The 14,386-nt window shown below is 42.4% G+C and overlaps 2 protein-coding genes across 2 annotated transcripts in view; both read left to right on the top strand.

Moving 5' to 3' along the window:
• Positions 1 to 345: 345 nt before the first annotated feature.
• On the top strand, positions 346 to 5,330 carry dhh (desert hedgehog signaling molecule). The gene is made up of 3 exons (XM_071906788.2): positions 346 to 1,528; positions 3,790 to 4,051; positions 4,167 to 5,330. Exons 1-3 carry the CDS (start codon positions 1,220 to 1,222, stop codon positions 4,952 to 4,954), a joined length of 1,359 nt encoding a protein of 452 aa, XP_071762889.2. The 5' UTR covers positions 346 to 1,219; the 3' UTR covers positions 4,955 to 5,330.
• Positions 5,331 to 9,833: 4,503 nt separating this feature from the next.
• Positions 9,834 to 14,386, top strand: part of kmt2d (lysine (K)-specific methyltransferase 2D) — a 32,326-nt gene continuing 27,773 nt past the window's right edge. Inside the window, exons 1-6 of the mRNA XM_078288018.1 lie at positions 9,834 to 9,996; positions 12,410 to 12,492; positions 13,054 to 13,165; positions 13,306 to 13,508; positions 13,671 to 13,780; positions 13,884 to 14,046. Of these exons, the coding sequence (XP_078144144.1) occupies positions 12,444 to 12,492; positions 13,054 to 13,165; positions 13,306 to 13,508; positions 13,671 to 13,780; positions 13,884 to 14,046 (637 nt within the window). The 5' untranslated portion in view covers positions 9,834 to 9,996; positions 12,410 to 12,443. The remainder of the gene's footprint in view (positions 9,997 to 12,409; positions 12,493 to 13,053; positions 13,166 to 13,305; positions 13,509 to 13,670; positions 13,781 to 13,883; positions 14,047 to 14,386) is intronic.

Here is a 14,386-nt window from a genome sequence, read left to right as displayed (position 1 = left end):
AAATATGACCAATAAATATCATAGTTATGATCCTACATATTATCAAAAGTCTCAGAAAATTAAGAGCAAAGTCCTGAATTGTTCTCTTTACACAGGTAGGGTTTTCAGTTCTGTGAGGAAGAAGTGGCCAAACACAGTATAGTCAATCATTATCTTATTTGGTTTTAAATGTAGACATCTTTGTGGAAAAAAAAACGTGGTGTTAACATAAGTAGGCTAATCATATGTCCCTTGTAAGGTTGAATTGGAGGCGTGTGCTGTCGCAGTGGGAGCGCGCAGAGGAAGGGAGGGCAATCTTGTCCAGACGCTAATAAGACCCAATGGCCGGTGCAAGGTGGCCAGGAGCGTTGAAACGCGACAGAAGACGGCGGACGACGAGGGGGAAACAAATCTCAAGAGAGGCATTACTGGATAGACAAATAGGATGAGAGCGTCACCGGGGCGTCTGTAGACGTTTCAGGGAGTCAGGGAGCAGTCGGGCTATAGGTGCGCGTCAGGTCTGTGTATCGCCAAGGAGCCGTGCGGTGCTCAGAGAGGGAGAAGCGGTAAGTGAGCAGAAACCTCCTGAAAAACACCTGCGTCAAGACTGGTACCTGCGGAGGACGCGAGAAGATGACTTGCGGTTCATACGTGAGCGAGGCGTAAAGGCAGCTGATAACTTGATAACTTAACTCGGACAGAAATCTTAAACAGCTGTTATGTGTCCTTACTTTTATAGCTGATGAAAAACTTCAGAAACTGACTGTTTTTTAAAGGGTCATAGATTTTTTTGGGCAGTGAAGCCATTCAGTGGGCTGTAGCCTGTGTTCAGAGTAATTATAAAACATAATTTAAGTAAAAAGCAGATATTGGAGCGCTGTAGTATAAGAGGGTGCTCTTTGGTCTATGGGCAAAAAACTATGATAAAAAAACATGTAGTAAAGACCAAGGCAACTCCTGATTAATTATAAAAACAAAATAGACTAAGAGTCAGAACAATTGGTTTTGCACTTTAAACCTCTTGAATATAACTAGCAAGTAGTAACTTAGTAACTCCACTGTAAATGTCACAACATTTATTAATAGGTTTGTGTCATAAAAACATCAGCACTTATTGATACCCCATGATCTGGAATGGACCAAGGTTTGACCCTCATTCAGATGCTATCACGTGCCTGGGACTGGGCTGTCACTGTAGGAACTGTGGGCCACTGACTCCTGGGACCCACAACTCTCCCCAATGAAGCAGTCCTGCTGGGCCCGCCTGGCACGGCTCGGCCTGCTGGCTGTGTGCACCTGCACATGGCTGGTTCAGGGATGCGGACCGGGCCCCGGCTACGGCATCCGCCACAGGCCCAGGAAGCTCACAGCCATGCACTACAAGCAGTCCGTCCCCAACTTCTCCGAAAACAACCTCGGGGCCAGTGGAAGAGCAGAGGGCAAGATCACACGCAACTCCGAGCGCTTCAATGAACTTGTGTGCAACTACAACCCAGACGTTGTCTTCAAAGATGAGGAGAACACCAACGCAGACCGGTTCATGACTAAGGTGGGACTGGGGTATAATGGTTAATCAAGTTCAGTTATCTTAGATTTTAAGGATTTTGTTCCATGGGATGGTTACATGGGTCACTTGTTTCCATTAACCCTAGTGATACCTGGGACTACAGTAAGTTTAATGGCTTGGACAGACAAGGCAGAGACTATGTGCTGCGGATAGACTAGAGGATGCTCTCATTGGTTTCTGTTGAACTCAAGACAATCCCTCTGCTGGATGACAGATTAACTACATTTACAAGCCTGTGACATAGAGAAACAGTTCGTAGTCTGTGCACTGCTAAAGTGGCATGGCACCTTTAACTCACAAGAAAAACACATGATAACCTAATTTATTGTTTGCTTTACTCCAAACTACCTGCCCTTGCCAGGCCCTGGACACATAAACAAATATTCAACGCAGAGTGTGTACGTTTTAAGTGTACTTCCCCTCCCTTTTCGCGAGATAAGAAGATCAGGATGTAATTCAACACTACCCTCTTGGAGACCGAGTTCCCCTTCAGGAACACTTCCTTTTAATCTTTAACCAAAGTCTTTGTTATTGGTAATAAAAACGATTCCTCTGACTGGTTCTCAGTGTGCTTACCAGGAGGGATATACAGGTATAGCACTCAAACTTGAATTTGTAATGTTTACTGGGGATAGGTTTATGAATTTAAATACCATTCCCAGCAAAGAGAATCAATGGCCTAAATGAATTAAGATCCAGGCAGGAGGTCAGACAAGTTTTTGACAAAACAGTTTGAATAAACCACACTTTTTGCACACAGAGTTTCATGGCAATCAGATGGCGATGCTCTCTTTTGAAAGCTGTGGTTTTCAGTGATTGTTTATGGTGTGGATCTGTGTTCCTTCCCCTCCCAGAGTGATTGTATGTGATGGAAATCTGTGGTCGTATATGTGTGCCCTTCTGATGCCCAGTGTGAGGATGTTGAGTGTGTGTATTCGTGCATGTGCCCCTCTCTTGCCCAGATGTGAAAGACTCTCTTTGTGCGTCGCTTGGAGACTCAAGAGGGGTCGCCTATACAAAATTCCCGCCTGCTGAAGTAATGGCACCGTCGGAAAAGCCGCTATTGTAATTCTGACAATGAAACGCCTCTCTTCAATGGCATTGCGAGAAAAATGCACCCAGTTTGTTTTCTGTCCCTCTCTCTTTCTCACTCTTGCTGTCACATTCCCAAGTGCATGCCCATACATTCCTCCCCTCTGCCCTCTCCTTTAGGCCCAGCCTCGGCTCTCTGCTGCACTGCTTCCCTCTCACCCAACTTTCTCTCTTTTCTCTCTCCATCTCTCTCGCACACCCCCTCGCTCTTATAGTGTCTTTCTCTCTCTCCCTCTCTGTCCTTCAACCCTGTTCTTTTTTCTATAATATGGTTAATTCAGTTGCAAGATAAGCTTTTGTTTTCGATCCATCACAGACACTCTGGGCCACAAGACCTTCCACCTCACAAGTCACGAGTGAATATGCTTTCAAAAGATGATTTTGACCGGAGTGTAGCACCTCGGACGCTGACGTCATCATTTTTCTGCCTGCTATTTTGTGACAATGCTGACACAGTCTGTAACATTATGGCCCACGGGGGTGTTAAGAGTCACTGTGTGCACATTTGTGATCAAATGTCTCAGGGGTGACGCTGAGAAACTCTTTCCTGGAACAATCTGCAAAGGCAGAGAATGGCCTTGATTATTCTGTCACCCTGTCGAAAAGGCCAAGGAATGCGCCAAACTAGCTACAGTAGCTTTGTTCTTGTGCTCTGATTGTTTGAGCAAAGAGCAGTTGCGATGGCCTTTAGCGGAGTAGAGGAGGAATTGTGTGATGATGCCAACAGACAAACACAACCTGGGAGCCAGAGACGAGACGGTGAAGCACACAGTCTCAGGCGTGAGCTACGGTTCAGTATTGGTTGAACTAGATTTCATGTGAATTGCGGTGAAATCAGTCAGTGCACTGAGGTGTACAGTAGAATCACATATACACTCTTTGTCTACTTTCTATCTTAGGCTGTGCCATTTCCCTGTTAATAAGTGATTACAAGTGTCTCAGTTACTTCCACTTGAGGGGGTTTCAGACATACCAATTACATGACACATGCTGCAGACTGAGTGACTATTGTCAACTGTAGTAGTTGTAGTGTTTTGCTAATTAGTAACACTACCTGCATTATATAATTATAGTTATAATTTCTTTCTTCCAGAATAATGTTTATACTGCTCCAAACTGAACGCCTCTCCTGTGTCTTGCTCTGTTCGCAGCGATGCAAGGACTGTTTGAACAGGCTGGCTATCGCAGTGATGAACCAGTGGCCAGGGGTGCACTTGCGTGTGACAGAGGCCTGGGATGAGGACGGCCACCATCCCGCTGACTCTCTGCACTACGAGGGCCGGGCTGTGGACATAACCACCGACGACAGGAAAACAGAGAAGTACGGTCTTCTAGCTCAGCTGGCTGTGGAGGCCGGCTTCGACTGGGTGCATTATGAGTCCAAGCACCACGTCCACTGCTCTGTGAAAGCTGGTGAGTTTATTGTGTAATGTCAAATCACATCACCTCACCTCATATCACCTTGTGTATAAGACAAAACAAGAAAGCATTGGTTTTTAAATGATCATTTCTATTGATCTGCCTCCAGATCACTCGGTCGCAGTGGAGAAAGGTGGCTGTTTCCCAGGCTGGGCCCGGGTGACTGTTGCTGGAGGGGGGCAGAAGAGCCTGTCATCACTGGCTCCTGGGGACAGAATCATGGCCCTGTCTGGGACGGGTCGCATAGTGTTCAGCCAGGTCCTTTTGTTTCTGCACCGGGACCAAGAAAGCAGGTCTACTTTCCTGGCTCTGGAGACAGAAGATGGCCACAGACTGGCCCTTACTCCGCATCACTTGGTCTTTCTAGCCCCCCGTGACAAACTCCACCACAGTGAGTATCAGGCTCAGTTTGCTAGCAGAGCCAAGAGAGGCGACTATGTTCTCATCCATGGAGCAGGGGGTCGAGTACAGCCGTCTCGAATCATCTCAGTTTCAGTAGAGGAGGGCGTGGGAGTCTATGCGCCCTTGACGGAAGATGGAACTTTGTTTGTCGATGGGGTGCTGGCATCCAGCTACGCATTAGTGGAAGACCACAGACTCGCACATTGGGCATTTGGACCTCTTCGACTCCTCTCCTCATTCACCCAACTGCTTTGGGGAGAGAGCACAGAGACTGAAACAGCTTGCACTAAGACTCGCACTCGGGTCCTTGACAAAGCAGATAGATATTTGAATAGTGACATTCTAAACAGCCGAGGCAATTTGACTGTACCTCTAATAATGGACATTAAAGAGAAGCACTCTTTGCAAAGACAAGTATCAGGTGTGCACTGGTATGCTAGATTGCTGTACAGTTTCGGACGTATCTTTCTAGACTCTAAGTCATTTCATCCTTAAAATCCTTAAAGTTAAGCAGTGGTACATGTGTCCTAGTGTTAATTTCTTACTTTGATACATTTACACTAATGCCTTCTGTTCTTCCCTGTTATTCCTTTCAATAAATTTCATGCACTGGAAGGGCTTGTTTGCTTTTTTCTCGCGATTATTTGCATTATAATCTATTATAATAAATTCATACTTAAGTCATATTTTATAAGAGATTTAATTTGATGAGAGACTGTCTGAAAATTACTGTATCATAGAGTTTATTTGTACATGATGTAACTTGTTTTAACTATTCCAAGACCACATTTGAGACCACAGTATATATATATATTCTCTCTTATTCTAATGCAATAGGGTGATTTTCCCCATAAAACAATAGAATCTTTATTTTTGTACTTTCTGAATCATAATATATAAATGTTTCAATTTATTATATTTATTCAACTACATGTATTGTATGTCCTTACTTGTTCTCATATCATTAAACAAATTAAAATGTCATTTTATTTAGGAACACTGTGTTCATCTTCAGAGTAAATCTTGCCTTTTCAGCTAATTTATCTTTTGCTTGGTTTGCATGAAAGTTGCTTTGCATGAAAACTTTGAGAAACATGCAACAGATCATTTGTAGGGCTCATAGTTGAGCATTATGTGTGCTACAGAGTGTTAAAGCCCTCTGTGGAAATCTAGTCTCAGAGGCTGGCAGGTTAATGAAAAGCCCAGACTCATGCTTAATATTCTCTCACTGTGCTCTACCACCTTCACTTTATCTCAATCACAGCCTTTATCACTACTTCAGGAGAGCAGGCAGGTTCCTCAGAATGCTGGAAGAGACAGGTTTTATTAATATCCAATGACTAATTTGGGTTACAACACAATCTGTTGGTGGTGAATAACTGCATATATTGTTTGCAGCTCCATTCTCTCCACGCTCCTGATTTGCACTAGTGCAGTTCACCAGTTACTTTAAAATGCTGATTTAAAAAAAAAAAAAAACTCTTTTCATGGCAAAACTATTTTTAAAAGGTTCAATATGAGGTGTAAGGCCATGTTTAGGACAAGTAATACAAGGTTATACACCCCCTTGTGGAGGAATTGACATCATGCCTATGAATTGTACTTTATCTAATTTCCTAAATTTGTTTTTCATACAGACAATAACTATTCTAAACATTAAATTGGTTTGGGATTTTATCAAAGTAAGCATTCTTTTGACACCATCAATTCAAGAAAAAAATTGAATGTACTACTCCACACTTTATCAAAATGATGCACTCAAAACATAAATAAACAGACCACAAACAGACCTAACTGTGCCCTGTACATGTAGCCAACATATTTTTGTCAGTTCTTCATAAATAAAAGACATTTAGCTGTTAGAAATTACACATTAAGAACGCCAATTGTATTCTCTTCTTCCAGTTTATGCTCCGTTGTAAACATCTGTGGAGGTATTCCAGGGGATTATCCTTGAGATGTAGGAGGCAGATGGGAAAGCACTCGCTCCCTTGACTGGCCAATAGGAGAAGCCCAGTCACCTAATACCACCCTCTATTTACATCCATTGGCCAATCAGTCACCGTCTCCCAACCAGTCTCAGCCCCAAAAAAATCTAATCCAATCTTGCTAAAGCTGAATGGGGAGTTAACTAATCCTGTCAGGGGCACCAGTAATAACCTATTTTCAATATGAAAACCTACACACTCATCACTTGGTCCTTGACTATCTCACACATTCCCTGGCCAAATCATGCTTGCACACAGTTATGTTTATAAAATGCAGGCCAAACTCATCAGGCTTGAACACTAATCACAATACTTCATGAGACTCGAAAGGAGAAAGGTGCTTACCAAGTACTAAATGGTGGTTCTTGTAATTCATGGGCTTGTGATCAATGGGGAAATGCTTTTGGAACCTCTTCTTAAACATTATACTGTATATAGAACCTTCCTCACATGGTTCACTAGAACCAATTGGTTGGTTATTCCTGTATGGTAGAGAATGGACCATATGAATCTAAGTGGGATTTGAACCTAGGCCTTCACAGGTTTATCCTTTCAAAGGCAGTTTTTATACCACTTCACCACCTTATCAACCAATTTGCGTTGGTCTGCTCTTGTTAAGAAGAATTTCAAAAATAATCTTTAGGCGACATTTGCTTCAAAATAAAGTGAAAATGCAAACTGTCAAAGAACTTGGTTCTAACCCCTAATTATTTTTTAAATTGTAGTAAATAACCATTAAGAGGGTGCTTCTACTTTAGTGTTAGTAACAGTGATCGTTCCATAAAGCATGATTTTTTCCACAAGGAATCACAGAAGAACCATCACATCTTCATGAAAATTGAAAGCTATTTTCAGTAGGTCCTAACATTATTCAAGGGATATTTTAAGAGTTAAAATCTGTATCATACCTCTTAAAATATTATGGCTTAAAAGACACTATTAAATTCAAATCTCAATGCAACCTCTTAGAAATTCAAGTCACATGGTCTCATCTGTAGCCTGAAGCACACATACTGTACATAGAGGTCCCTACACATACACATTGCCACAGGAGTGTCAGAGCGCGGGTCAGCTGCAGATCAGCCCCCTGGAGCAGGTGCCGCTTCACTGCCTCAAGAGCACAGCACACCGCACACAAGCTGCCAGCCAGTTTTCAATTGCTGGCATTACATTTACATTTATGGCATTTAGCAGATGCTCTTATCCAGAGTCACTTACTTGCAGCAGTTGAGTAGGTTGTGGTTCAGTGTTTTGCTCAAGGACACTTGGACAGGAGATACAGCTGATGTGGATTGCAACCATTTCACCTCGGGACGGGCAATCTATCCATTAGGCCACCCTGCTACCCAACATCACTTCATGTTGGTTCTCCGGATCAATCCAATGACAACCAAGCTGCTGGTCTGCCTCAAGCTTTTCAACCAAAGTGTAGCCCGTGAAATAACGCTATGGGAAGGTAGGAGTCTTGGTTGCAAGAAGAACTCTGAATCATAGACCTAAATGAAGATTTGCAAGGCCCACGGTGCATGTATAGTCTCTGAGTGTCTCGGGAGCAGAAGAAATTACACTTTTCCACCTAAATAACAGCTGAAAGTTCTAATTCAAACTATAGGCCTATGAGGACTTTACCATGCCCATATTTCAACATACCACGCAGTAGTGGCAGTAAGTGCTCCTCGAATGTGGCCTGAAGCAATAATAAAACAGAAGTGACTCAGACTGATAACCTCCTTGAACCTTCCTGGGTTCCCCTTCCAATGATGCCACTGTAAAAGAAGCCCACACACACACACTCTACTACACTCACCTACAGCTGACCTTGCTAACTGCTCCTTGACCTCAACCTGCAGAGAAACACAGATTTGAACTTCCATACAAGACTAAGTCAGTCAATGGAAAAGTTATCCAGCCAAGGTATTTTTTTTATTTTTTTTTATCTTGCACAAGGGCACACAGTTACTTTTTTGCCAAGGTGAACGCACTAATCCACACAAACCCTGGTATTTACTGAACCAGATTTTGGAAGGAGCAGGGTTAAAGAATGTAAATTGGGTGTACTTGACTAAATTGAGGAGGGCTGGAAGGGGATGACCTCACTCTCATTAACAGAAATTATGATAGGAGGCTATTTAAGGAACATTTTAGAAAAATTATTGCTTTAATTTTTTCCATCCCACTTGTTAAAGATGAACAAATCCACCACCTGGGTGGCAATTCCATGTGCCTGGGAAATAGATAGACACAAAGTGTACCTGTACGCCATAGGCCGTCCCAAGAACCAATAGGTAGGCCTGCTTCGGGTGGTCAGTGTCAGTGCTGGAAACGGATAGTCTAGGTGTATTTCAGCTCAGGGCAAATTCAGGGCATTTATTGTAACTTCTCAATCACTTCAGCTAAATGCGCGATGCATAACAGAAATGTGGTAGAATAGGGAATTACCAAGGTAAAGAACACAGAACACCTTGTGTTGAGTTTCATTAGAAAATGAATTTGCACTAAGATAAAGTGACTTCATAAAACTCAAACAGTCCACTGCTGATCAGATATCACAATGGATGCATTCATCAGTATACATGCAGCTTTGCTCCTACTATCATAACAATCTAATGAAAAATGGCTTCCCTGGTTCCGAAAATCTAATGACCTAATATCTAATATCTCCACCATATTTCAGTGGTCTGCTCTCTCCAGATTTAAATCTTTTGCCGTGTGCGAAATGATCAACATTGTACAGTATTGCTCGTAACATTACTTTAGCTAAACCAGAATACCTGTTTACCGCTAGCTAGTAATAAAACACTATTTTTGCAGCGTCCGTTTGTATGAATTAATATTTGACGTAGTTGTTATTAGCTAGCAATACTAGCAGCAGCTAGCCACTTGGCGGAACACACTCGTGTGTATACGCAACGCAGTTCAGCGAAGTGAAGAGATGATGGTGACCCATACAAGGGTACCCATGGCAAAGTTGAGCTGCAGATTTAGGTAGATAAATGTCCGCAAGCGCCTGAAACTTCGGGAAAAATATATTTATTGGTGTATCGACTAAGTTTTTGGATGGAATGTCGGATGCACGGTTTTGTGCAAACTTGTAGCAGCTTTAACGACCTCGCGAGCGAGATTCCAGAACAGAGCAGAAGCTAGCGAGCTAGCTAGCCTTCAAGCTAGTTTCACAAGCAAGGAGTCAGCCAGCGAGCTTGTTAGTTCCAGACTCGCTGCATCAAGTTGAGGAATCGTTTCATTCGGGACATTGCTGGTTGGAGACTTGCCTCGGTGCTGGACAATTCCGCGACTGGATTTAGCCACTTGGCGAAACGCACGAACTGCTGGTTAGCTAGCTAACCAGCGCATTAAAGCTATCCATCCAGTTGAAGACCTAGCCACACTGTACAGACTGCTATCCGCCGTGCACTTCCCCCACTCTCCCTCCAGCCGGCTAGCCCCAACGTTAGTCCGGTACATAAAATGAAGCAACCATCAACATTGTGGGAAGCTGTGTGGTTGTTTGGATTCTGCTGATGTATGAGGACTCGATATTTTTATTGTAAGGTGAGCTGTTTTTATTTGTGCCTTTAAACTTCTACAGACAAACCACCCTGACCTTAGACCGGGTAATGTTAGCTCGGCTAACATTTAGCTTGTACAACATGGGTTTGTCTACTTGCTGGAGAAGTAGCTACAAGGTTGCTAACTTCGGTTAGAAATATGTTATACGTTAGCCAACCGATGTTGCATCGAATAGTCGGCTGACATTTTTATAAGTGTTTGCGGTTGTGCATTTAATTTGATGTTTTCGTAGTTGTTCCTGTGTGGGACATTTTGCTGCTACAACGTCACCATTTGTAGCTGTTAGCTTTTCAGTATCAGCTTGTCATCAGTGACTTGGGTAAGGCTATTCTCTGGAACAGAACCAACCCTTTGAAGTCCGTGTTTACACTGAGCAATAGTGCTTAACGTTTCAATTGATTTAGCAATAATATCCATTTTGCCTATTCTGTGTAATTACAGCAGTAGACGCTGTTATTGGCAAACATTCGCCAGCGTAAATAAATACGGTTATAGTTAATTTCCAACACTTTTAGGTTGATGTTAGCCATCATGTCATCACGTTAGCTCCCGAGATTGCCATCTTGTCAACTTCATTTTGAGACAAAGTACAGGCAGAGCCCATTTGTTATCTTAATTAACTTAGATACAGGTAGAGCTTTGAGTGTTATTTCCAGGTGTGTTTTCAGTGTTGGAGCCGCAATGTACGTTTATTACGAAGATTTAGGGGGAAAAGCCAGTGTATCTGTCCATCATCTTGCATTCTGTTATTATACGAGGCATTAAATAGGTTTTTGATGTTGTTTGCTCAGCAGCGTGATCTTAGTCCATGTTAGACTGGTATTGTTTTGGTAAAGAATAAGTTTTCCTGAATGTCAGCTTTGGAGATTACTCAGTAATAACAGCCTGGTCTGTATTGATGATCATTCAAAACCCGTGTGTAATTTTGGCAAAGACGAGTACACTTGTTTATCAGTTTGGGATTTTTCTCCCATCTGTTTCGGCTCAATCCGATCTTTATTAGTGATCATTTCCACTCACAACATTACAAACACACGAGAGGAGCGCACCCGCCCTCCCGCTGGAATCTGTGCTTCTGTAATATAACGTTAGCCGCTCCGTTGACAATGAATTGGAAACGATGGTAGATGTGCCTGTTACAGCACACGGGATGATTTTGTCTGTTTAAGGACACATTTTCTGGTATGGAGCCGATAACGCTTCTGTAAATCTCAGTCGGATCTAAAAGTTCAGATAAAGATTGCGCGAGTCTACAAAGTCGGTCTCGCATTCATTGCAAATAGAGCATCTCAAGTCTGTATCTGTATCGCATCCCGGATGACTCTCTTGGTTCTCTGCTTTTTAACTTTGGGAGAGACTCAGTCACATTAACAGTGGGGTTGTCTCAGGCCATACGTTAAACATGCCGATTTGTGAATGCTGAAATTGAATTAGTATTGCCTTATAATATCGGATGTAAATTGCATTTAAGTAGGCACACTAAAAGAGCCATGGTGTGGCTAAATATTACCAGTTGTTGGGAAATAAAATGTTTAGAGTCCTTTATTGTTTATTATACAGTGTTTTTGTCAATGGCATGACTCTACTAGCGGAACTATTATGTGAATGGAAAGGGTTCAGCACGAAAGGAACACCGCTGCAACAGGAAGTTCTTTATACGGAAGTTGTATTTTCTTTGTGTATCCCGTTTTATGGTTGTTTTATTTATGAAAACAACATTTCAGTTTTTATATTTTGTGTACTCCATACAGTAGCTGTACCCGTTTGGATTATGCATTGCTGGGTAAAGAAATATTTGAACGGTTAAAGCGATTTTCTGAATGATCTGTGTCTTGTTACCCTCGCGCTATTTTCATGAGTTTGCGAGCAAGCTCGTTTTGCATTGGTGCTAGTCAGATTAACGCGTCGAAAGGAAATCAACTAAATTGAAGACGTAACAACCATATTTAGTTGGTTGCATTCAATAGATTGTACATGGTTATATGTGTAAAGTGCTTTTGAATAGGTAGGGATGCTAGTGCATAGTTTTGTGTGGCAAAGGAAGATAGGTTTAGGGATTTCCTCTATTCTGTATATAAACATATTTTGGCTAATGAATCATGCTATTTGCTAGATTGTTATGTTAAGTGTAGGCCTACATAACAATTAGCTGTTCGACCATAATGGGAATCTAAACTTGATGTATTTTATAATTTATATTTTTCATACTATTTTTGGATCCTTCTTTTGTACAGTGATGATGGAATGATTGAGCAGTCATGTCTTAATTCAGAGTGATCAAATAAAATGTCCGCAGATTGTTTGCATGCCATAAATATATATATATATATTTTTTTACACTTTTCTTCTAATTAACATTAACAAAGTTTCTTCTTTTCATTCTTTCACGTTGCAGATCTCTCTCAAGGAGGTCAAAATCAGTAGAGGGGATGGACGAGCAGAAATCAAACTGCGAAGAGAATGACTCTGAACCAACAGGTAATATAATGTGTTCTGTTTTTATTTCCCCCCCATGTCCCCACTTCATCTTTGATAAATATGTCATCTTGTCAGCAGCAAGATGAATAATAACACAATGTGCACACCCTCTGCTATAAATAAAAGGTCTTCAGAAAATTGATTGTTCTTGGGGGTACATTGCCTCAAATTTTGAAGTAAACTGCATATAGCTGAAAAGAAGATTGCTCTGTGTTTTTCCCACAAGAGAGATTTCCTGTCAGGAAAGGTTGCAGGAGGGAAGTATTAGAGTAGCAGAGAACAGAGGAAGGGAGATGACTGCTAAATTGTAGCAACTTTTCACGTTTGGAACTCAGGCAGGTAGAAATATGAAAGGGCAAGGCATTAAAATAAAATGATGGGGAAGGGGCAGTGTCAGTCAGGTGATTTATTATTTCACTTTCCCATGGCAAATAACTCAATATTAAAAAACAGTTTTAGTGTGAGTGAGTTTTGGTGACAACCAATTCCTATATATTTTTTGTAATTTTGTTTGCTTTCTAGTTAGGTTTTTTTTAAATGTTTTTTTTCTCCATTCTCTAGCTGATGACAGCGCCCCTGCAAAGCAGCCTCTCTCCTCTGAGGAGGGGTCTGAGGCCCTTCCTGCTGCAGAGGAAGTGTCTGATGCTACTGCAGCCACTTCCAGCACATCTATGTAAGTTCCTCATAAAGATCAGAAAGGCTACTGTGCACACACATGCACCGGTCTGTCTCCAGAGAAGCTGCTTGTTGTTGTAAACATCAAAAGACCCATTCCCTGCTTGTGTTTAAACTACTTTGTCTGTGGCTGTACAGAGAGAGCGTTAGGGCCTGTGCTCTCTGTAACTGTGTGGAGCGCAGCCTGCATGGACAACGGGAACTCCGACACTTTGGGCCATCTTCCGAGCGGCCGAGCCTCGAGCCCTCGGCTTCCCCACTGCCAGGGCCTGGGAACGATGACCTGTCTTCCATTGGATTTTCCGACTCCTCCTGTCTGGCGGCACTCTTCGATGACTCAGGTTGGACTCCAAACTTTATACCATTGCATTTTTCCAATGTACAATAGGTAAACAATTGTATGAATTATGCTGTTCCATGTACTAGAAATAAAGCAATTAGATGTGGAGTTGAGAATTCATTAAATTTTGTTTGAGATGATATATACGCTTCATTATGAATAGGGGGTTGTTGGGTCCATCACTGGTGTGCGGTGTGGTCGGAGGGAGTGAAACGGATGGAGAATGAAGAGCTGGAGAACGTGGATAAGGCCGTTATCTCAGGGACACAGCGGGTAAGTGCGGTCTGTCCATAGACGGGAGGCTAGTGGGAAGGGGGCTACAGGGAATAACAGTAGGCTTCTCAAAATCTCACTTTTAACCATTGGTTTGTTTCAGCTTTGCGAATACTGCAAAAGGCTGGGTGCAACCATTCGATGCCACGCTGAGGGCTGCTCACGGTTCTACCACTTTCCCTGCTCGGCGGCCAGTGGATCCTTCCAGTCCATGAAGCAGCTGGCCCTCCTCTGTCCAGAGCACATAGACAAGGCAGAGGAGCTGGGTAAGAAAACCAGACGTCTTCACCAAAATTATAAAATCCTTACTTGGAGCAAGCTCACACTATTCCAGTTTTGGGTCACGTGATGTGCACCATAATGACCAATCGCCACTATCACCAAACAGGGCTTAAGTCTAAATCTCAAACACTTACTAGAAATTCCCACAACACAACAGATGTGCTTCATACTGTCTTTATATGTTCAGCATATTGGCTACTACCAACTTTTCTTCCTGTACTTTCTCCATTTTATTCTGGTTGTTGTTGTCATAAACTGTCGGCTGCCTATGTACTGTGAAACTCATTTCTTTGTTGTGTTTAGTTGGGTCAAAAAAACCCAACT

This window comes from Centroberyx gerrardi, chromosome 14, assembly GCF_048128805.1.
Source record: "Centroberyx gerrardi isolate f3 chromosome 14, fCenGer3.hap1.cur.20231027, whole genome shotgun sequence".
Lineage (NCBI taxonomy): Eukaryota > Metazoa > Chordata > Actinopteri > Beryciformes > Berycidae > Centroberyx > Centroberyx gerrardi.
Note: the sequence above shows the minus strand (reverse complement) of the source record. Positions and strands in the feature narration are given on the sequence as shown.

Bases quoted from the DNA above. Each gene is read 5' to 3' on its own strand.
- dhh (XM_071906788.2), top strand. From the start codon at position 1,220: ATGAAGCAGTCCTGCTGGGCCCGCCTGGCACGGCTCGGCCTGCTGGCT. The intron at 1,529-3,789 runs GTGGGACTGGGG...CTCTGTTCGCAG, and splicing joins CAGACCGGTTCATGACTAAG to CGATGCAAGGACTGTTTGAA. The intron at 4,052-4,166 runs GTGAGTTTATTG...ATCTGCCTCCAG, and splicing joins CCACTGCTCTGTGAAAGCTG to ATCACTCGGTCGCAGTGGAG.